Source organism: Mandrillus leucophaeus, unplaced genomic scaffold (assembly GCF_000951045.1).
Source record: "Mandrillus leucophaeus isolate KB7577 unplaced genomic scaffold, Mleu.le_1.0 Scaffold106, whole genome shotgun sequence".
Taxonomy (NCBI): Eukaryota; Metazoa; Chordata; class Mammalia; order Primates; family Cercopithecidae; genus Mandrillus; species Mandrillus leucophaeus.
Genome location: NW_012098765.1, coordinates 375,487 through 398,670, shown reverse-complemented (window position 1 = coordinate 398,670; position 23,184 = coordinate 375,487). Strand labels below are relative to the sequence as shown.

The 23,184-nt window shown below is 45.2% G+C and overlaps 1 protein-coding gene across 1 annotated transcript; it reads right to left on the bottom strand.

The window, feature by feature from the left end:
• Positions 1-6,043: 6,043 nt before the first annotated feature.
• On the bottom strand, positions 6,044-20,237 carry LOC105541634 (carcinoembryonic antigen-related cell adhesion molecule 8). The gene is made up of 6 exons (XM_011982751.1): positions 20,059-20,237; positions 18,827-19,186; positions 15,285-15,563; positions 14,631-14,885; positions 8,665-8,796; positions 6,044-7,152 (listed from the first exon to the last, which is right to left on the bottom strand). Exons 1-5 carry the CDS (start codon positions 20,120-20,122, stop codon positions 8,705-8,707), a joined length of 1,050 nt encoding a protein of 349 aa, XP_011838141.1. The 5' UTR covers positions 20,123-20,237; the 3' UTR covers positions 6,044-7,152; positions 8,665-8,704.
• Between the last annotated feature and the right edge of the window lie 2,947 nt (positions 20,238-23,184).

The following is a 23,184-nucleotide window of genomic DNA, read 5'->3' as shown; positions in this document are numbered from 1 at the left end:
AATTTCATGCTGACTTTTTAAATGTTTTGTTCCAAGTCAAAAAAGTTTTTTTTTTTTTTTCTTCCTTTTGAGCTTTTTAGCGTACAACAAATTGGGTAAAGTATAATTTTGTGAGCACAATTTGAAAGATTTATCTTTCTCTCTACCCAATTTCTACAAAAATAAACTATTTGTGCATATTCTTAATTTATGGCAATATAGGTATTTGCATAAATTCCATAAGAATTTGTTTTCTCTTGTAACAGGACACAATTGGAGACACTGGTTATTTTACTAAGGCTTTGAGTGAAATGGTATATTTTCAGATATGACCAGAATGCTATGAGGAATTGAGATTGACTTTATAGAACTCACAAAAAGCCTCTTAGACAGACTGACCTGGTTACCTTGTCTATGCAGTTTCTTTAAAAAGTTAATGATCTGTGGTAAGTAAAGAATGTCGGCCGGGCGCGGTGGCCCAAGCCTGTAATCCCAGCACTTTGGGAGGCCGAGACGGGCGAATCACAAGGTCAGGAAATCGAGACCATCCTGGCTAACCCGGTGAAACCCCGTCTCTACCAAAAAGTACAAAAAACCAGCCGGGCGAGGTGGCGGGCGCCTGTAGTCCCAGCTACTCAGAGGCTGAGGCAGGAGAATGGCGTAAACCCGGGAGGCGGAGCTTGTAGTGAGCTGAGATCTGGCCACTGCACTCCAGCCTGGGCGACAGAGCGAGACTCCGTCTCAAAAAAAAAAAAAAAAAAAAAGAATGTCACTTTCTGATAGGGCCAGGAATCCCCAAGTTATTTTGAGACCTCAAGAAAAGAGGAATTCACGTAATTCATACAAGTATCTACAGGCACAGATAAATCCCTGGCTTGTATAGCCTTGAGAGGCTTTTGGAAGTCTAATCTGAGATTCCTTACGAAAAAGGTCTCAGCAAAGCCAATTTAAAAAGACTCTCTATGCCAACCACTATTGTTGCTGTACTTTATGCAAATAATCAGGCCAGGTATAAGACTAAAACTTATTTTGCAAATACATTTGTCCTACTATGATTTGTCTTTCATAAAAATGGGAGCCTGGAGAGAGAAAAATTTGTGTTTCAGAAGAAAACTTCAGTACAACTGTTATTAAATTCTAGGCTTGTTCATTATTTTTGAGTTTTATTATTTGCCTATAATTTGGACTGAATCCTAAATTCTTTCCTGGCTATGAGTATCAAAAGTAATGATTTCAAGATTTTCTTCCATTTTGGAATATTAGAAATGAAAAATGTGCTTTTCTTCAAGCCCTGAAAACTGAAACTAGACGAGTTAAGTAAACTGTTGGAGAAACCACAGCAACTTATATATAAAGAACCTTTGTGCCTGTTGATGTATGGACTACACAAAAGGGTCACATGATCACTGGATTTGGACTGAGATTCAGAGAAATCTGTGAGAGTGTCACTGCGGTTAGAAGATGCTTCAGAGACTCTAGAAAAATGAGTCTATAGGCTGGGTGTGGTGGCTCATGCCTGTAATCCCAGCACTTTGGGAGGCCGAAGTGGGAGGATCACGAGGTCAGGAGATCAAGACCATCCTGGTTAACACGGTGAAACCCTGTCTCTACTAAAAATTACAAAAAATTAGCCGGGCATGGTGGCGGGTGCCTGTAGCGCCAGCTACTCAGGAGGCTGAGGCGGGAGAATGGCCTCAACCCAGGAGGCAGAGCTTGCAGTGAGCCAAGATCGTGCCACTGTGCTCCAATCTGGGCGGCAGAGCCAGACTCTGTCTCAAAAAAAAAAAAAAAAAAAACCAAAAAAAAGAAATGAGTCTATACTATAGATTGCTGCAGACATTACAGGTGAGCCAATGTGCAACTGAAAGTGTTAGTGGCGATGGCCCAAAGAATTGCTCTAATCGAGGAGGCAGTTGTGTATCCTCGATTGGATTCCAAGATTATACTTTGTTGTTGTTGTTGTTGTTGCTATAATTAGTCCTTGGTCCTTTTCTGGTTTAACTTCACCCCCTTCTCCATGGGAGATGACTTCCTAGGAATGAGCCTTCATAGTGATATAAGATCAGATGAAACATACAGCCACAAAGTCATGTATTTAACAGTGATTTCTCTGAAAGATTTAGAATAATATAGGGGGTGGGCAGGTGTGGTGCCCTGCCCATAGACCGCACCCGGCCTATAGACTCATTTTTCTAGAGTCTCTGAAGCATCTTCTGAAATCTTCACATTTTGAAAGGCCAAGGTGGAAGCATCGCTTGAAGCCAGGAGTTCAGGACCAACCTGAGCAACAAAATGAGACCACATCTCTACAAAAAATAAAATAAAATAAATTAGCTGGGTGCAGTGGTGCATGCCTGTAGTTTCAGCTATTCGGGAGGCTGATGTGGGAGGACCTCCTGAGCCCAGGAGTTTGAGGCAACAGTGAGCTACGATCATGTCACTACACCCTAGCCTAGGTGACAGAGTTTTTTTTTTTCTTAAAAAAAAAAAAGCAGGGTGGGGAGTGGGGAGAACAGGAAGCCAGAAAGCCTCAGGGATCTCCAGATGATTGCCCTCTAAATAGTTCTTTGCTGGCCTCACAATCTTTCAAAATGTATAGCGTTTCATAAAACAAGGCATGTCAATTATAACTTCAGGTGTGCAATCAAAATCTAGCTCCTAAAACTAAAGCCTGTTAAGTTTTATTCTGATATTTATCATCCCAGGCACGGAACAAAGGCAAGATGAGATCAATTATTCTTCCACCTATCCCATCTCTTTCTACCTGCCTTCCCCCCCATAAGGAAATATATAAATACTAAGCCTTCTGCAGCCTCTTCAGAGAGAACACCACACCCACAGAAGTTTTCCGTGATTCGTATTTTTCCAGGGTGCACTCTCAAGCTCTGGCTCCATAAACCTTAACTGGTTAAGACCCTTGCCTCAGTCACTCATTCTGGATGACCACCATGAGTCTTGCACAGGCCTTCACTGATCCCTTTGCTACCCAGGTGATGTGTACCTAGGTGAGTTAGGTTCCCACGAGTCAAACACCCTTCTCCCTTTCTGCCTCCTCTACCTCCCCCTCCTCATTCAGTGCTGTGTGCCCAGGTCTGGCCCCAGCTCCCAGGCCATTAGTATTAACCTAAGAAAGCAAGACCAGGAAGAACAGGCTGAGAAGGAAGTCAGAGGCCAACGGGCATGAAAAGAGGCAGATGGGACTGTCATTTCTCAGAGCCACCCACTCTGGGTGTGTTTTATGACTGCTACTGGATTTGGAATCTTTTCCTCTTTGTGGCCATAATAGGAATTCACCCTTCTCCTACTTCCTTCCTGTTATACTTTCTATTCATAGGGAACTCCATTTGTGACCAGAGAATGGCTGTAAAAATGGTTGACAGTTGAGTAAAACTGACTTTATAATGACTGGGAACCTGGCTCTGTTTTTTTCCAAAAGAGACTGAGATTCCTCAAAGCCAGCTTTTATGCAGGGCTGTGCCATTGTGAGTGTGGCGTTAGGGAACAGGTGCATAAGTGAAGGGTGAGACAGAAAACAAAATCCTGGCTCTTTGTCAAATCCTGAAAGTAGAGGCGGCAAAAATCATTCTGGAAGGTGGATGTCATTTAGGAGACCTTGGAAATCTCAGGGTATCCTCTTCCCAGATGAAGTGGAGGATGAGGTTAAATTATGGAGTTGGGTGGTAGTGGGTACATTACTTCTCTGCCTCGTTTTTTTTTGACGGAGTCTCAATCTGTCACCCAGGCGAGAGTGCACTGGCGTGATCTCACCTCACTGCAAGCTCTGCCTCCTGGGTTCACGCCAGTCTCCTGCCTCAGCCTCCCGAGTGGCTAGGACTACAGGCGCCTGCCACCAGGCCTGACTAATTTTTTTGTATTTTTAGTAGAGATGGGGTTTCACCATGTTGGCCAGGATGGTCTCAAACTCCTGACCTTGTGATACGCCCGCCTCAGCCTCCCAAAGTGCTGGGATTATAGGTGTGAGCCACCGTACCTGGCCTGCTTCATTTTTTTAATCTGTAAAAATGGGGATAACATGCAGGAATTTTTGTGAAGATGTTAGCTACATGGAAAGATCTTAGAATAGTGCCTGGCACATAGTGAGTGCCAAGTCAGTGCAAACTATTATGATTATGGGAATAGGAAAAGGTGCCATCCTGGATGTGTAGGGTGAGGAGGTATTTTCCAGCCAGGGTCCTAGCAGGCCAACTGGAGATGAAGATGGTTAAGCAGAAGCAGCTTAACTTCCAGGAGTGGAAGGATTGGGGAGCAGTAACTCATGCACAAGATTCTGTGAAAATGCCTTTACCCAACAGCAGGGATACCCAGAATGGGTGTGGCTTCTGTCACAATTGTTGCCTGAGAGTGTGTCCTAGACTCAAATGGCTTTGGTGTAAGCCAAGTACAGAAACGGGCTTCAGGGCTACCTTGCACATAGCATTCATCTCGTCAAAGGAAAGCATTCGTCTTGTTAAAGGAAAATATTCATTTTGCTAAAGGAATCCCCTCTTGTAGCCCTGGTTATTATTTTTGTCTCAGTACTACTCTTGTTTATAGGTTGTGAAGAGAAAGACTGAAGAAGTGTGAAATACGGAAGTGCATGTATGAATTAACAGGGCAGAATTGGGACTGAGAAAGTGTGTATCAATTTATGTGAACATAAAGAGGACTTCTTGTTTTAAACAGACCTCTTTGTATAAATAATGTGGGCTGTCTTGAGTGGATGGCAGACTCTATCATGAGAACAGCCCAGCAGAGTCCCAAGAGAATGGGGAGCATGACTTCTTTCTCAATGGCAAGTTAAGAGTGTGTAAGTCGATGAAGAGAGAGGAGATGAAGAAGAAGATGGGTGAGGATGAGAGAAATGAGATGGTGAAAAGAACAGATTGAAAGGAATGTTTACCGAGTGCTCATTGGGTACAGGCTCTGTGACTAATACCTTACACATCTTAATTTACTCTTGGACTGTCATCTTCTGATACAGTAAGAGTCATCTTTGTGCTGCCGATGAGAAAAGGCTGTGGGAGGTGAAGTGAGTGGTCCAGGATCATCCAGCCAGGAACCTGTGCATGTTACTTTATTTGGCAAAAAGACTTCACTGTTGAGATGGGAGGTTATTCTGGATTATCTGGGGAGGCTCAGTGTAATCAGAAGCATCCTTGTAAGTGAAAGAGGGAGGCGGGAGGGTCAGGGTGAAAATGCAGCAGCCGGAGAGACTCCACTAACCATTGCTGGCTGTGAACATGCATCAAAAGACAACATTTCAACTAATGTAGTTACAGATCTAATAGGCTTTTATTTGTGATTTAGGATTTGGGGTAGCTCCCACTCTACGAACACAATGATAGCTCCCCCTGGGCAATACAATAACAGAACAATGGGTTTTGTCAAATTGGAACCAGTAAACAGAGCCATAGAAATAAATGGATCGGTTAACATCAGGGTACTTCAGGTTACTTTTTTTTGGGGTAAATGTTAAAGCAGAGGGGATTTCCTTATGATGTTGACTCAGGGAGACTGGAATCTTCTGTTTTCAGAAAACACTAGTCTGTTTTGAGATCTGCTTCCTTAAAATTCCAGTTGGAGTATGTAGCATGTAGCATGAGTAGCTCTAATTTGGAGTCTTTAGACTCTCACTTAAGTGAGAGTGTGACCAAAACTTAAAGCATTAGCATTACCCTCAGTTATCATCATTTTTGGCTTCCATCATTTATAGGTTATGATATCCTCCTGATCACACATTTCTTTGAGTTTATGTAATTCCAGCCAAATAGAGGCCATTTGATATTTGATGGATGGCAGTACGCAAACATTTAAAACTTTTAGAGATTACAGCACACCAGGGAGACCGCTAGTATGACAATGAGGAAGATAATGTTAAGAGTTTGGAGTATGCACCTTTGGCAAGATGCAAACCAACTAAAATAGAACAGATCAAAGAATGAACCAGATGAGTGTAGCCATTTTAACCAAGTAGCATGTTTGTTAGTTTTTGTAACTGAGACTCTGTAACACCTGATATATTTGTCCATGTGCAACAAGAAGCGTCATAAACTATAGAGACTCCTTTCTGATCAGCCAATAGGGAGCAATTTTATTATCTAGCGTTGCATGCCTGGGTTAAATTAAAACAGGCAGTGAGAACAAGTAAGTCTAGGAGTCTGACTCTAAAAGGGACCATAGTACATTTGAACAAACAGTTGTGTTAAAGATGCTGCTAACGTCAGCCATTGGGTGGACTAAAGGATCTCATACGTAAAAATTTGGGGTTGACACGCTAGATTAGACACTCAGTTAATCTATCATTCTATGTATATTCTCAAATATAACAGCCCAATCAAAGCCTTGGTAATATAACGGATGTTTTAAAATATGTCCCATTATAAAGATAGCAGATTCTCACTGAACTTGTGCAAATAACTGAATTACAATAAACATATGAATACTCATGAATAGTTGCCTAGTTCTGTGGCAGTCAGGTAGGGAGCAAAAGTAAATGTTATAATTTTTGTTCACAAAATTCTACTTTACCAAATGGCAGTAAGTTATAGATAGCTTAAAAGATGAAGAAATTCATAAATCTGAAAAAGAAAACACTTAAAGAATTGGCAAATTTTCAAATAAAAAATCTTAAAAATGGGCCGCCGTATCCCAGCACTTTGGGAGTCTGAGGCAGGCGGATCACGAGGTCAAGAGATTGAGACCATGGTGAAACCCTGTCTTTACCAAAAATACAAAAAACTAGCCGGGCGCGGTGGTGGGCGCCTGTAGTCCCAGCTACTCGGGAGACTGAGGCAGGAGAATGGTGTGAACCCAGGAGGCGGAGCTTGCAGTGAGCCGAGATGGCGCCACTGCACTCCAGCCTGGGCAACAGAGCCAGACTCCATCTCAAAAAACAAACAAACAAACAAACAAACAAAAACTTAAAAACATTATCCTCATTATTATTTAGTTCAATGAAATTGATGTTTTTTTCCTTCTGTGTTTTGGTCGGCAATTTCATGAAGGTATCAGCCTGTTTGCAAGTTCTTAGACAGTTCAGTGGTATGATCTTAAAGTTATCAGAAACTTGTGTTCGACAGTACTTGTCAGAGTCTTTTCCATAAATCTTGAAAAAGAAGCAATTTTGAATGGTAGCTGATTGCAAATGCTTTGAGGAAGAATAAAAACAACTGCCTGTGAATGACAAAGATTGAAAACGACTATGGTTAAAACTCTGAGGGGAGTTCATTATGATAAAGACACGGCTCACATAGAAATTTAGTTACTTCTGTGGCATATGACATTATGAATGATAACATATTCGATTTCTAGGAATCTCATGTAATTTTTGGAACACTCATATCAGTAACATATCTGTAAATATAACTTAGAGAAGGTTTAGCAGCACTTATCAGTTGACAATGCTTTCCATGTAATTTAACATATCAAATAAGGCAGCTTTTCCACTTAGCTTCTGTTTTTCAACTGGATTACTGAGTTTTTGGTGGAGCCCATTAATGAATAGGGCCAGCAAAGTATAGGCTTGTATATGTTGAAAAAGTTGTCTAGGAAATTCTAATGCTCCCAGCTAAAGAACCATTGTTTTAGCCTCATGTTCTACCTATTAGAACAGGAGTTCTCCATCCTGGTTATGTGTTAGTAGCATCTGGGAAGGCTTAAAAATTACCAATGCCTGGGTCCCACTCCAGATAGTAGGTCAGAATTTATGGGTGGGGCTTGAGCATCATTTAAAAAAATGTTTCTCAGTGATTCCATTGTGTGGCTATATTTCCCATCAGATTTCTCTGATTTCTTGTGGCATTTACTTTTTTCTATTTTGGTATCACGATTATTTTTCATATCTTATCTCCTGTCTTAGGCTGTATGTTCTCTGGGGTAGGGACCTTGCCTTCTTCATTTCTGTATCTTTCATGAACACACGAATTGGTCATCAGGAAAAGGTTCTCAACCACACATAGGTTGTGTCCTGAATCTCAGGTTCACACATTAATGCGAGAGTCATTGTTCTCCATGAGGTCAGAGGTTACTTGTTTTGAAGGGTATGTGGGTAATTCCACAGTTCAGATAGTGGATGGGAAATTACCCTGTTTCTAAGCATAGCATTGGAACTAAGAGTTCTATGTGTACTTGGGGTAGAGGAGCAGGGATGTGTAGGAAGACAGTTCTAATTAGGATGGAGGAATTATACTAGGAAGTAGAGATAAAGGAAGTGAGAAGGATTAGTAAAGAGAAGAAATGTGAACTTATAAAATAGGCCAGAATAGGACCCTTTAGATTCTTCAGTAGGTGAGTGAACTAGATTTTAGGAAGGTAATGAGGCAGTCATATGCAAGGAAGATTTTGAAGACTGGAGACAAGGAGTCAAGCAGGACTTTGAACAGTTCGTTGAGGTCTGTGGGAATGGAGAGAATGATGCAAGTGAGAGATGTTAAGAAAGGATCAGAAGACTTTCATAGTGTATTGAATCTGGGAAACAAATGAGCAGAGGTTGGGGATAATTATGTCTAAGAGACAGTGGGGTACAGGAAGCATGCAGACCAGGGAAGAAGAGACCTGCAGGAATTAGTGCTGAGAAGCAGGAGTTTATTGGGAGGAGGAGGAGATCCAGTCCCAGGATACAGGTCTCTCTCCCAAACATGGCACTCAACCCTGCAGGAAACAGGACAAGTGGAAAGGCCATCATACCTGCCAGTCTTCCTGAAATGCAGAAACTACACCAGGGCTACTATGTCAGAGCCACCCTGGCAAGTATTCCAATCATGATGCTGACAGTGGCCCTAGCTGAGAGGCCAGGAGAACTTCCTTGTACTGAAGCATCTGTCATGGAAAGAAAAGAAAAGAAGGAATGAAGGTGATGCCATTTTACAGTGGGGTACCCCAGGAACTAGTTCCTAGCATGAAGTAGTCTCTACTTGTTTTTTCAAGGAATACATTATTTTTCGTGGGAAGGTTGCTGGGAGGTGATTAGCCATCTATATTCTTGCAGGGTTTTTTCCCTCTCACCATGTTTCTAGGCTGGTGATCAGGCCTCTGTCAATTTCATCCTGGCCTTTCTTTACTTAGATATTTTTGAAGGCTTTGTGATGTGAAAAAGCTGATTGCTATTTTATGTGTCATTAGAACTTTCCACCTTTTCACGGTTGCATCTTTTTCTCAGTGTCTTAGTTTTGGCAGGTCTCTATGGCAGGGAGTTGATTGACAGAAGGCCCAGGTCAGGGCATTCCAAATTGACCACCTCCTTTGCACAGAGACCTCTCTTTCCAGGAGCTCCCAGAAGGGGTATGGAAGCAAGCCCAGTATTGTGAGACTCTGTTTAACTCTGACGGGTGACTAGTTGGAGGACGCCCCATCAGCCTTGCCTAAACTCACTTAGAACTGTATTGCTATCTAAAACTTCCTTTTCTTTCTCCTTCACAGGAATCAAATCTGCATCGTGGTCTGAGGGCTCTCCTGGGCTCCTCTCACACCTGCCCCACTTTCCCTCACAGGTGTTTTTCCTAATAAATTATCTTGCATGTCTAATCTCATCTTGGTTGCATCTCATTGGGTAAAAACTAACATACTTGGTTTGATTCTTTGCACTTAGTTTTTTTTCTGTCTCTTTCACATGTAGCCAGTAACCATGTCCTCGTGTTTTCTGTGTTGCCTCTTTTTTAAATATGTGTGTGTGTTTACATAAGATACCTCTTAGACACACACACACACACACACACACACACACACAACCTTTTGCATCTGTTTCTTTATTTCTATTGGAACCATTTACTTTTGGCCCTCACCAGTCAACTCAGGTTGATTATTAATGCTATGTTAGCTACTGTTGAGGGGCGCCTCCTATGGGCCAGGCCCTGTGCTAAATACTTTACCTGTATCTCATTTGTTTTATACAATAATCCTGTCACGTAGACATTATTTCCATTTTACAGATGAGACGACAAAGGCTTAGAGTGGCGAAAAAACTTTCCTGATGTCATATGACTGGTGAGAAGTAGACTTGAGATTTGATTCTAGGACTACCCAACTTGAAGCTAATGATAATAGTAGTAATATACCAGCTAAAATTTATGAAACATTTTCTCTGTGTGAGGCATTTTGCTGAAGGTTTCATTGATGATTACATTAAACCCTTAAAACAATGCTATGAAGCAAACACTGTTACTGCAGTTTTCAGTTGAGAAATCAGAGGCTCAGAGAAGTTAAGAATCTTGTGCAAGAAATTTGTAACTGTGAACACTTACAAAAGAGGAAATAAATCAACAACCTAATTTACAACTTTATGATATAGGAGAAAAACAAACTAAACCCAAACACAGTGAATGAAGGAAGTAATAAGGATTAGAGTTGATATAAATGAAATGGAGAATGGAAAAACAGTAGAGGAAATCAATGAAACCAACAGTTGGTTCTTCAAATTAAGATCAACAAAACTGATAACCATTAACTAGATTGACTAAGAAAAAAAAGAGAGAAGATTGTAATTGCTATACTCAGAAATGAAAATGGACTCCCAGCATGGTGGCTTACACCTTCAATCCCAGCACTTTGGGAAGACAAATCGGAAGGATTGCTTGAGGCCTGGAGTTTGAAACCAGCCAGGGCAACATAGGGAGATCTTGTCTCTACAAAATTAAAAAAAAAAAAAAAAAAAATCAGCCAGGCATGGTGGCATGCGCCTGTAGTTTCAGCTACCTGGGAAGCTGAGTTGGGAGGATCACTTGAGCTCAGGAGGTTGAGACTATAGTGAGTTGTGATCACACCTCTGCACTCCAGCCCAGGCTAGCCTAAAGAGTGAGACTCTATCTTTCTCTCTCTCTTGCTCTCAAAAAAAAGAAAAAAAAAAAAAAAAAAAAAGAGAAAAACAAAGAAGAAAAGAAAATGGAGATATTATATATCAGTTCTAGAGAAATATTGTTTACAAAAATACTATGAATAACTGCATGCCAATAAAGTGGATAACCTAGGTGAAATGGACAAATTCCTAGAAACACACACAAAAAGTCTAAATAGACCTATAATTAGTAGGAAGTTTGAATAAAAATTTCATTTGACAAAATTCAATATTCTTTCTTAATAAAAACATACTGAGTATGAATGGAAGGAAACCATCTCAGTATAATAAAGGCAGTATATGAAAAGCCCAAGGCTAACATCATACTCAATAGAGAAAGACTGAAAGCGTTCTCCCTGTGATCAGGAACAAGACAAGAATGCCTGCTTTTGCCACGTCTGTTTAACATAGTATTACAAGTCCTAGCCAGAGAAGTTAGGCAAGAAAAAAAAAAAAAAAGACTTTCAGATTAGAAAGAAGAAGTAAAATTATCTGTCCGTTCACAGCTAACTTGAACTTCTATGTAGAAAACTCTAAAGATGAAAAAAACCTGTTAGAATTTATGAATAAATTCAGTAATGTTGCAGGATACAAAATCAACGTGCAAACATCAGTTGCATTTCTGTATACTAACAATGAACAATCTAAAAAGGAAATTAAGAAAAAAATTTAATTCACATTAACATCAAAAAGAATAAAATACTTAGGGATAAGTTTAACCAAAGAGGTGAAAGGATTGTATTCGGAAAACTAGAAAACACTGCTGAAGGAAATTAAAGACAACCTCAATAAATGTGAAGACATTTTGTTTTTATGGATTGGAAGACTCAGTATTGTTAGGAGGACAATACTACACAAAGGGAGCTATGGATTCAACACAATTTCTTTCAGAATTCTAATGACTTTTCTTTTTGCAGAAAGAGAAAAATCTATCCTGAAGTTCATATGAAATTTCAGGACTCAAAATAGCAAAACAATCATGAAAAAAAGAACCTTGAGAAAAAATGCTGAATCCTGATTTCAGCATTTACTATAAAGCCACAGTAATCAATACAATGTGGTACTTGCATAAAGGAAGACATAGAAACCAGTGGAATGGAATAGGAAGCCCAGAAAGGAATGCTTGCATATATGGCCAAATGATTTTTGATAAGGGTGCCAATACCACTCAATGAAGAAAGTGTAGTCTTTTCAACAAATGATTTTGGGAAAGCTGGAAATCCATGCAGAAGGATGAGCTGAACCTTTACCTGACACCATATACAAAAAACTAACCCACAGTAGGTCAAAGACCAAATGTAAGAGTAAAAACTATAAAACTCTCAGAAGGAAACTCAGGGAAAAAAACTCCACGACATTGGATTTCACAGTGGTTTCTTGGTTATAACAACAAAAGCGTAGGCAACAAAAGAAAAAATGGATAAGTTGAACTTCATGAAAATCAATAACTTTTATACACCAAAGAACATTGTCGAGGAAGTGAAAACGCAACCCTTGAAGTGGGAAAAATATTTGCAAATCATGTCTGATAAGGGATTAATTTTCAGAATATATGAAGAACTACTACAAATTCACAACAGCAAAAATCTAACAACCCAATTAAAAAAGGACAAAAGACTGCCTGGGCGCGGTGGCAGTCGCTCACGCCTGTAATGCCAGCACTTTGGGAGGCCGAGGCGGGTGGATCTCGAGGTCAGGAGATCGAGACCATCCTGGCTAACATGGTGAAACCCCATCTCTACTGAAAATACAAAAAATTAGCCAGGCGTGGTGGCAGGCACCTGTAGTCCCAGCTACTTGGGAGGCTGAGGCAGGAGAATGGCATGAACCCGGGAGGCGAAGCTTGCAGTGAGCCAAGATCGCGCCACTGCACTCCAGCCTGGGCGACATACAAATGGCCAATTAGCACATGCAAAGATGCTCAACATCACTAATACTTAGAGATACGCAAAACAAAACCGCAATGATGGAATACCTCAAACACATTAGGATGGCTTTGATTAGAAAAAACCACACACACACAAACAAGTGTTTTTAAGGAGGTGGAAAAATTGGAGCTCTAGTGCACTGCTGATGGAAGTGTAAAATGTTATAGCCTCTGTGGAAAATGGTATGGCTGTTTCTCAAACAATTAAGCAAAGAATTACCATTTGATCCAACAATTTCACTTCTGGACATATGTGCAAGAGAACTGGAAGGAATTTGAACAGATATTTGTACACTAATGTTCACAGCAGCATTAGTCACACAATAACCAAAAGGTGAAAACAACTGAAAAGTCCATTGAAAGATAAGTGGATAGAAAAATGAGGTATGTCCATACAATGGAATGTTCTTCAATCTTAACAAGGAAGAATATTCTGATACATGGTGCAAAATGGATGAACCTTAAAAACATTATGTTAAGTGGAACAAGCCAGACACAAAAGGCGAACTGTTATACAATTCCATTTATATAAGGTTGTTAGAATAGTCAATTACATAGAGACAGAAAGTAGAATGGAGGTTACCAGGGGTTGGGGGAGGAGGAGTAAGAGTTACTGTTTATTGGGTAGAGAAATTTATTTAATATGGTAAGATGAAAAAGTTCTGGAAATGGATGGTGGTGATGGTTACACAACACTAAATTGCACGCATCGTAATAGTTAATGGTGGCTGGGCATGGTGGCTCACGCCTGTAATCCCAGCACTTTGGGAGGCCGAGGCAGGCGGATCACCTGAGATCGGGTGTTCAAGACCAGCCTGACCAACATGGAGAAACCCCGTCTCTACTAAAAATACAAAATTAGCTGGGCGTGTTGGCGCATGCCTGTAATCCCAGCTACTTGGGAGGCTGAGGCAGGAGAATTGCTTGAACCCAGGAGGCAGAGGTTGTGATGAGCCGAGATCGCACCATTGCACTCCAACCTGGGCAACAAGAGTGAAACTCCATCTCAAAAAAAAACAAAAAAAGAAAAGACAAGACATAGTTAATGGTCTCATGTAAAATATATATATAGTGGCTGGTAGTCTTACCTTTATAAATACACACTGGCACTGCCCCTTCCCTCCCATGCAGAACCCCTGTGGCTGAATCTCCCTATGTCTCCAAGTGTGCATCACTCACTGTCCTCCGTGCTGTGCCCACAGCCTCATGCAGCCCGTGACTTCAGAGCCAGGATACAGCTGAGGAGTCTTCCTGGAGGCTCCCTGTCTTCCCATTTTTCTGCAGCCTGACTTGGGGGAGGTTTGGCTTCAACAGGCAACTTGATTTAGCCAGATTTGGGACGGGCCACCTGGGCACCTTCTCTGTACACCCCGGTCACTCCCCAGGTGTCACCAGGGGAGCTGGGAGCAGAGATGGGAGCAGAGTCTGAGCTGTTCCTCCCTCATCCAAGGGGCTTCCTCCTCTCATTTGGAGAATGTTGTGGCTTGTTTCAAAGCCTTGGATGTTTCTTTCAGCTAATGGCATAGGTAAAAGAAAACAAAGGGGTAACAGAAACATAGGGGGTGCCATGTGTTGGTGACAAAGAAAAGCAACTTGACCTTGAGGACCCTCCTTGCTCCCACTTTGTGAAGCCCTTTCCACGACATAGGGCTCTGGGGCTGACGAATGCCCCTTTCCGCATTTCTCAGGTCATCCCCAAGGTCAGCCAAGAGAAATCAGAAAAACAGGCAGAAGAGAGTCTGTAGAGATGAATTGGGAGGGTTTAGGAGAAAAATTGGGGATTTGCTTGTGCCATTGGACACAGGCTGGGAATAAAACTTTTTTTCTGGCTCATCTCTGAAAGCCAGATAGACTCTACCAGAAAACATACTGCCAGTGCTCCAAGGATCCACTTACCAGAGACTGTGATCATCCTGACTGTGGTCCTGTTGCGACCAGTGGCTGAGTTAGTGGCGTGGCAGGCATAGGATCCGCTGTTCTTTGCAGTGATGTTGGGCATAAAGAACTTTTGTGTGTGTTGCTGGAATGTGCCATTGACAGACCAAGAATACTGTGCCAGTGGATTAGAAGCCGCATGGCAGGAGAGGTTGAGATTTACCCCTGGAAGGTAATAGGTGTCTGAAGGGGAAATGTTGGGGGCATCTGGGCCATCTGGAGCAAAGAGAATAAAGCCACAGGTGATGTCATCAGAGGGAAGGGGAAGCTCCTGGTCTGTAGAAGGGCAACAGTGTCCCTCTGAGCCAAGCCACAACCCTAAACTCCCAACCAAACCCCCTCTGTGTCTACTGAGACACAGTCCAAGACATTTACCTGTTTCTCCCATCAGAAGATGTGGACCCCAAGTCTCCCATGACAGGGACACCCCTCCCCTCTTATTCTTGGTCGAGGCTGGGCCTACCCATGTTTGCCTGGGGTAGAAAGTCATGACCAGCTGGGTGTCTAGGGGTGGGGATCTGCATCTTTGGAGCTGAGAGGGACTGAGAGGCCTGGCCTCTGGCTGTGTGGATTTGGGCTGGCGGCCTGGGCCACAGAGGAACAGAAGATACTCACAGAGGACATTCAGGGTGACTGGGTCACTGAAGTTCACACTCACTGGGTTCTGTATTTCACACTCATAGGGTCCTGTGTCATTCCTTGTGACATTGAGTAGAGTGAGGGTCCTGTTGCCATTGGAGAGCTGCAGCCTGGGACTGACTGGGAGGCTCTGATCATTTACCCACCATAGGTAGGTTGTATTCTGAGTCTCAGGTTCACAGGTTAAGGCCACAGCATCTCTGTCTTCCACAGGATTGGAGTTGTTGCTGGAGATGGAGGGCTTGGGAGTCTCCGCTGTGCAGAGAACAGAGAGAAGATCGTTCTGTGTGGCACCTTTGATTCCTCCACAGGCATCTTTCAATCAGAGTTGGCATCTCCCACCTCTCAGCCTACTCGAGTCCTTAAAAGCCCATGGCAGGTGTGTGTGTCACAAGACAGACGCACGATGATCAGGGCTCAGAGACCATGAGGCCGCCTTCTCTGTGTGGGAGAAGCACAGACTTTCTCAAGTGTGAATTGAGCAGCAGCGCTGGGTTGTGGACACACCCAGGATGGGGAGTTACAGATCCTGGTGTCTCTTCTCGTCCCTCCCTGACTGGCTGCCTGCCTAGCCCACCTTGGGGTCCTCACCTGGAACATAGGTGCTGGGTCCCTTCCAGCTTCACAGTCCTACTTTGCCCCTTGAGGTGTGTTTTTGAGAGTTCTGTTTCCAAGAACATTCTAGAGATGGGAGACGATGGGACTTGCCATTTTCCTTAATTCCTGAGGATACTGGGCAGTCTGACCTGGGACTGGGTATTTCAACAGAAATAACACAGGGGAGCCCAGGGGCAAGCCTGGAGGTCGGTTCCGTCATCAGGCAGTGGAGCCACAAGGTAGGGCAGTGTTTCCCAGGTGTTTCATCATGATTTACTTGGGCCAGTGACCTCTAAAGATAGAGCAGAGTTCAAGGAATGATCCAGAAGGAGTGAAGGGGAGAGGCAAGAGCAGGTGGCTTTGGAGCAGAACCATGTTTCCTTTCCTTGGTTTTTAATGTCCCTTCTTTCCCTGCAGAGGGCAGGTGAGGAGCTGCGGATCCTCCCATAAATACATGTGGACATTTGCAAATGCAAACTGACTGGTGGGAAGCGGGAGCATGAAGTGCTGGAAATCTGGCTGTCATGGACCATGGGTGTTTGACAGTTATGAGAGAAATTTGGGAAGAAGTTTGGCAAATATTTTCTCCCATTGGACACTATGCAAAGTGAAATAAGTCACTCACAGGATAGATACTGTAGGATTCTACTTACATGAGGTTCCTAGGGTAGTCACACTCATGGAATCACGTAGTAGAATGGTGGTTGCTGTGGGCTGGGAGTGGGTGGAATGGAATGTTGTTCATGAGTCTGCAGTTTCAGTTACACAGGATGAGGAGGTTCTAGAGATGTGCTGTACAGCTTCATGCCTATAGTTCATACACATTGAGTATTTCTTATACATATGGCTTAGGAATCAAAAGTATTTTGAATTTCTAACTTTTTAAAATTTTTGAACATTTGCACTATACATACCGGTTTAGTATCTCAAATCTGAAAATCCCAAATCCAAAATGCCCCCGTGAGCATTTCTTTTGAGCATCACATTAGTGGCCAAAAAACGTGGAATTTTGGAGCATTTCAGATTTTGGATTTTTGATGGTCAATGTGTAACTGTAATTTGCGTTTTAAAATTTGTCAGGAGTTTAGATATTATGTTCTGACTACAGTCAAAAACAAAATGGAGGAAACATGAAATTTTTTCCATAAGTAGAAATTGCTCTTAATTGTCCACAGATATAAATCAATTGGTGGGAGGAGTATTTCTTTTGATAACAAAATAAGGTTTACGTGTCCTGTGAATTCCAGCAGGATCACATTATGCTCAAAGGAAGATTCTGAAGTACACTTGAAATTGGCAGCTCCCAGGTAGAGGGAGGCACGTGAGTCCTGTTAGGAGGACACAACCGGTCAGAGAGGAAGTCTTAGGTGTGTCAGTTCCATAAAGGGAGGAACAATGCCAAATTAGGAGAAGGGATGTGTGTTATGTTAGTAAATTTAGAAAGTTTCCTGCCCCTAATTCCTACCCAGAGTTAGGCAAGATTGAGAGGAACCCAAAATAGGCATGTGCAATGCTGTCTTCATTTTCTCTTGACCTCAGGAGACACAAGTAGAGTTTGATTAGGTTTTTGCAAATTGGCTAGAGTCTAAGTGAAATGCCAGTGGCTCATGTGTCTCCCCACCCGAAGGACCCCATTTATCACAATGATGCCATCACGAGGACACAGATGTGTGTGGAACAGGCAGTAAACCCATCAGACAGCACCTGCCTGGCCATCCAGGATCTAGTCTCTAAAGAGGTTTTGAATCATTCATTCTCTCGTTCATTCCCTCTCTCCTTCATGAGAGAACGATCAAGGGTGTGTCACATGTGGGGCCTGTCCTGGTGCAGGGTGTGAGTGGGGAGAGAAAGCAAAGTCTTCTCTTTTGTCCTCCCATGGGAGTGCCAGCAACACATCAGGAAACAGGATTTCAGGTTCAGTGAGTGGGGTCAGGATCTTAGAGGGAGCCTGGACATTTCTCGCACCGGCTCTGACAGTTGGGGCAGGTGATTTAGTTCTGTACAAATTAATCAGTTGTTTATTTGCTCTCACTTCTCTGAGCTTTGGATGCCCAGGAAGAAAGGATTTGAGTCAATGGATGACCATGGGGTCCATGGAACACAATAAGCCCTGCTTTCTTGTGGAAGAGAGGACGGGGCTGTGGCTGGAGAGAGACCTCATGCGACCCTGATCTGTCCCTCGTGTTTGTGTGACCCTGGTTCAGTGACTGTGTCTTCCTGTGCCTCCATTTCTTCTCAATAATAAGCTTCTATTAAAATAAATAATAGTCTCCTAAGCCTCCCAGGCCAGTTGGCTGATGACCTAAGAAGCTTGCCCATCTGTCCTCTCCACTCTGAGTCTCAGGTGAAGGACAAGACTCTGTCCTTACCTAGGCTCTGGGTCTGAGCCCTGGCTGGTGAGCAGCTCCAGAAGCCACAGCCCTTGGACGGCTGGTAAATCTTTGCTCCTAGTTGGCCCTGCCCAGGAGGCCACAACCCAGTGCTGGCACAGGTTCCCTGGGGTCACCTGGAGTCAGGATCCTGGGACAGGGGTCTGGAGCAGGGGCGTCCAGGGATGAGCTTCTCTGTGAGGATCCCAGGGGGCCCCTCAGGTCAGGCCCTGACCCAGTTCTTTAGTCTTTCTCAGGGTCAGGTCCATGGGGAGGGCACGGGGTGCTTGGCTGAGACTGATCTCCTCCTGCTGAGCCCCCGCCATCAGACTGTCCTTCCTCTGCCGCGAGTGTCTGCAGGGTCTGGATGCAGGAAAGGAATTCTGATCTGTGGAAGTCTATCTTCCCTGTGTGGGTCCTGCACTACATGTCCAAACCCTAAAGTGGGATGTAATGTAGAGTGGGACACAGGCACAGCCCAGGCCTAACAATCCTGTGTGTGTGAAGTAGAACTGACCTCCCAACACCCAGAGGTCATGGGGAATCACTCACGATGTACGCTGAATTGGCCAGTTACTTCTTCATTCACAAGATTTAGCGTTATGACTTGTAGGGTGTAGGATCCTGTGTCATTTCTGGTGACGTTCTGCATCAGCAGGGTTGCATTGGGGTATATTGTCTCTCGACCGCTGTCTGCAGGCCCTGAGATATTTACTTGAGTTGCTATTACATATCCTATAATTCGACGATTGGCGTCTACCGTTTCCCCTCTGTACCAGTTGTAGCCAAGAGGGTCCTGGGGCAGATTGTGGACAAGTAGAAGAACTTCCTTCCCCTCTGCAGCATTGGATGGCACAGCTTCAATAGTGAGCTGGGCAGTGGTGGGTGGGTTCCAGAAGGTGAAAAGTGAGGCTAGGATGGGGTAGAGAACATCAATCAATATTACAACCTGTGTATTGGAGTGGAAAAACGGGGACTTCTGCTTTGGAGTTTGTGGTTGTGTGTGTGTGTGTGTGTGTGTGTGTGTGTGTCCCCTACTGAGTCAAGGTCAGCAGCCCCCATTTCTTCAACACCTCTGACCTTAGCATTTCCGTGTGTGAAATCCTCTTCTTCAGGGTTCTTCGCGGCTCCCTCCACACTGCCCTCAGATCCTGCTCACATCAGGTGTTTTGGGAGACCCTTCCCCTGACACCTCCTCTGGAGACCCTGGGTCTTCCCTTTCTGACCTTTCCCTGCTCTGTTCCTTCCAGGGCTCTTGTCAGCACCTGACCTCACATTCTAGATCTCTTTGTGTGTCTGTCTTCCTCCCCAGGAGAGTGTGAGCTCTGTGAGGGCAGGGACTTGTGTGATGTTGGCTGCACCCCAGTGCCTGGGACAGGCTGCAGACTCCTGTGGATGAGTTCATGAGCATTCCCAGGGCCCTCTGCTTGCTGGGGTTTATTTGCCAATGTCTGACATTGTTGGCTAAGGGCAATGTTTCATACCCTGGTTATGCTTTTATTTGAAGTGTCATCTGGTATGGTTATTATTACCATTTTTCAAATTGTAGCAGCCAGTGATGATTAACCAGGAATATGGAACACTTGAGATGTTCCTGCCTCTCACCAATTCCAGTTCAATGTGATTTCCCTGTTGTGACCCCTGCCCCTCTCTTGTGTCCTCTCCTCTGTTAAGGCTCCAACAGAAGCCTTCTGTCCCCTCTCAGAGCCCCGTCCTCCCCAGGAGACCCCAGCCAGTCACTGTGCTTCCTCCTCCTGTCCTCTCCCAGGAAGTCCTCTCCTCACCTGTGAGCAGCAGCCCCTGCCAGGGGATGCACCATCTGCAGGGAGGGGCTGAAATGGGCCCCATGGTCTCTGCTGCCTGTGTGTTCTCCTCTGTGGAGATGATCCTGGGATCCAGAAACTTTCTGAGCACGGCTGTCAGCTGTGCTGTCCTTCCTCCTCCTGTGCTGAGCCTCTTTCTGGGGCAGGAGCACTTCTCAGGCTCATGGGCGGGGTCTGTGCCCAGGACACCTCTCTGTCCCCTCCCCTCTCAGTCCTGCCTCCTTGTCCCTCCTTTCCCTTTATTTTCTGTCTTTGTTTCAGGCCCCTGGGAATTGCTGAGGCCTCTGCCTCCTTCAGCAGTGATTCTCTCACCCAACCTCTACACACACTATGCCCAGACACACACACACACACAGACAAACACACAGAGACACACACACAGACACACACACACAGACACACACACACACACAAAGAGACACACACAGACACACAGTCACACATACACCCTGTAGGTTGGGTGAGCACAGCCGTGGACCCTCAGCGTCCTGCAGCCCATGTCTCCAGGTCGGGTGCACAGTCGCTTCCCCTGCCCTCTCCCATCCCCATCTGACTCTTTCCATCAGATCAGGAGGTCGGGGCTCCGCAAGGACCCTGTCACAGGGACACCACCACTGAGCTTTGGGGAGGTGGGTGCTCACTGGTGAGAGGGAGGATCCCTCTCTCTCATTGTGTCAAGCTTGGTTGCAGCTTCCAAGGATGGACATTCAATGCCCTGGATATCCCAGAGGGAACTGTCCTTACTGGTGGTGTGCAGAGCAAATAATCTCTTACACCTCCCGAGAGAGAGGGCTGTTCTGGTTGGTCAATCGGGGGCTGTGGGCCTAGTGGTCACCAGGGACAGGTATCAGCCATTTTCTTGCTCTCTGGGTTCTGGCAGCTGAGCTGGGGCTTGGGCCTTCCATGTTCTCTCTGACCATCTTGGGTGTCCTCTGTTTTCGCCCAGCTGACTGTCCTGTGGTCACCCCACCTTCCCCATGGCTAGTGCAGCAGGAAGTGGGGAGTTGCCCAAGGGCCCCACAGGACACTGCTCTCTGAGATCCAGGAGAGGGAGCCTGGGACACAGCAGGGGCTCAGAGCTGAAGAGACTCATCCCAACTTACTCTGCAGCCAGGATAGGCTCAGCCCTCCCCATGCTGACATCCTCTGGGGTCTGTCCTAAGGGTTCGGACCTAGTCAGGCCCCTCTGTGTAGAGGAAGGATGGGCAGTGGCCAGAGAGTCCGTCTGGGGGGGACGTTGCTCACACCTGAGAGGGCAGGTAGGGATGGGCCATGTTCTGGGAACAAAGAGAGCTCATCCCTTGCCCCCAGGTTGTGTACATGAGAGAGCTCTGTCCTCCCTCCTGGCTTCACGAAGGACAGCAGGGGGCAGGTGGTCACATCCCAGATAGTGCCTGGGCGTGATCATCACATATTCTTCGAGCTTCCTGGGGTGCAGAGGGAAGGTCACAGGGTGCCTGGCTAATTCCCCAGAGGCACTGTGGGCCCTCAGGCAGCTGTGGTTCTGTGTCAGCGCTGGGCTCAGCCTGTCATGCCCTAGAGAACAGGACAGACGGAGCGGGGGGAGGGCATTTAGGGAGCAGTCACAGAAAGAGTTGATGAGGATGGAAGGAGATCATGAGGTGAAAGCGCCCAGAGTGGCGTTGCGTGCACCAGCGCTGCCCTGGCAGATGCTTTTTTTTTTTTTTAGACGGAGTCTCGCTCTGTTGCCCAGGCTGGTGTGCAGTGGCCTGATCTCGGCTCACTCTTAGCTCCGCCTCCCGGGTTCACGCCATTCTCCCGCCTCAGCCTCCCTAGTAGCTGGGACTACGGGTGCCCGCCACCATGCCCGGCTAATTTTTTGTATTTTTAGTAGAGACGGGGTTTCACCGTGTTAGCCAGGATGGTCTCGATCTCCTGACCTCGTGATCCGCCCGCCTCGGCCTCCCAAAGTGGCTTTTTAGCTGGACCCCAGGGAAGGAGTGGGTGTGTGGGGCAGGAGGTGCCTGCAGAGGGAGCGGCCTCATGCTGGCGGCTGCCTGGCTGCAGAGAGGAGCTGACAGAGTCTGTATGGGGAGCTTGGAGGGTAAGGAGGACGTGGGCTGGGGTGCCCTGTGAAGGTGGACCCTGCTTGGCTGTGGGTTCCGCTGAGGGAGGTCCACAGTCGCTGGGAAGGCTCCAAGCTGGAGGGACTCTGCCGCCCTCTGGTGGACTGGAAGGGAAGTGTGGGTGGCCGCAGTCCCAGGGTAGGCTGCGTGTTTTATTCCACATGGATCTGCACATTTCACGCGAGGTCACCCACATGTTAAGTCAGAGCTCCATCACGTTCCAGCCACGTGAGTCCCAGTTTCTGTGGCTGCAGGTTCACTGTCCTCCCTCTTTCACAATCAGATGTCCCAGACACAGATTTGTGTCACCTGTGAGTTTGTGTTTGTGTGCAGTGGGCTGCACTGTGTATGTCCTGGGGCAGTGATGTCTGCGGCTGAGCACTGGTTGGGGGTTTGGGAGCAGAAGAGGGAGGTGCAGGGTGGGAAGATCAGTGTTAGGGGAGCAGAGAGGGAGCAGGGACAAGTCATCTTTATTTCTTACTCCCAGGGGACCAGAACTCAGGACCCTGACTCTGGGGCTCAGCACCACACCCTGTTAGTGTCCCTGGGTGTCATGAGTGCTCATAATTTTATGTTGCCTTGGATTTTTTTAAGTTGTAAGTTTAAGTGCCTTATATCAGAGGCAGGGCTTGGTCACCATGACAGTTTTCAATACTGTACCCGGTCCAAATGGCTCCAGTTGGTGGCCAGAGATAAAATCTTAGAGACATCTCTCCTGCTTAATGTGTTGGGCTCCCCTCTCTCCAGCTGGTTCTTTTAAAAGGACAATTCTGACATGTTTTTTCTTAAATTTAAAGCTCTCAGTCACAGCGTGATCTCCTGGCCCCAGTGCCTGCTTTAAACGAACTCAGTCAATCTGGTTGCTGGAAACCTGTCAGATAGCATCCTGGCCCCAGTAAAGCCAAGATCCACAGGTCCCTTTTCTTTCTTCCTCTCTTTCTTCCTCTTTCCTTCCTCTCTTTCCTTCCTTCCTTCCTTCCTTCCTTCCTTCCTTCCTTCC

Coding starts and splice junctions, on each gene's coding strand:
- LOC105541634 (XM_011982751.1), bottom strand. CDS start 20,122: ATGGGGCCCATTTCAGCCCCTCCCTGCAGATGGTGCATCCCCTGGCAG. Junction 19,187..20,058: donor GCAGGGGCTGCTGCTCACAG/GTGAGGAGAGGA, acceptor ACCCCATCCTAG/CCTCACTTTTCACCTTCTGG. Junction 14,886..15,284: donor AGTCACCCTGAATGTCCTCT/GTGAGTATCTTC, acceptor TCTTTGCTCCAG/ATGGCCCAGATGCCCCCAAC.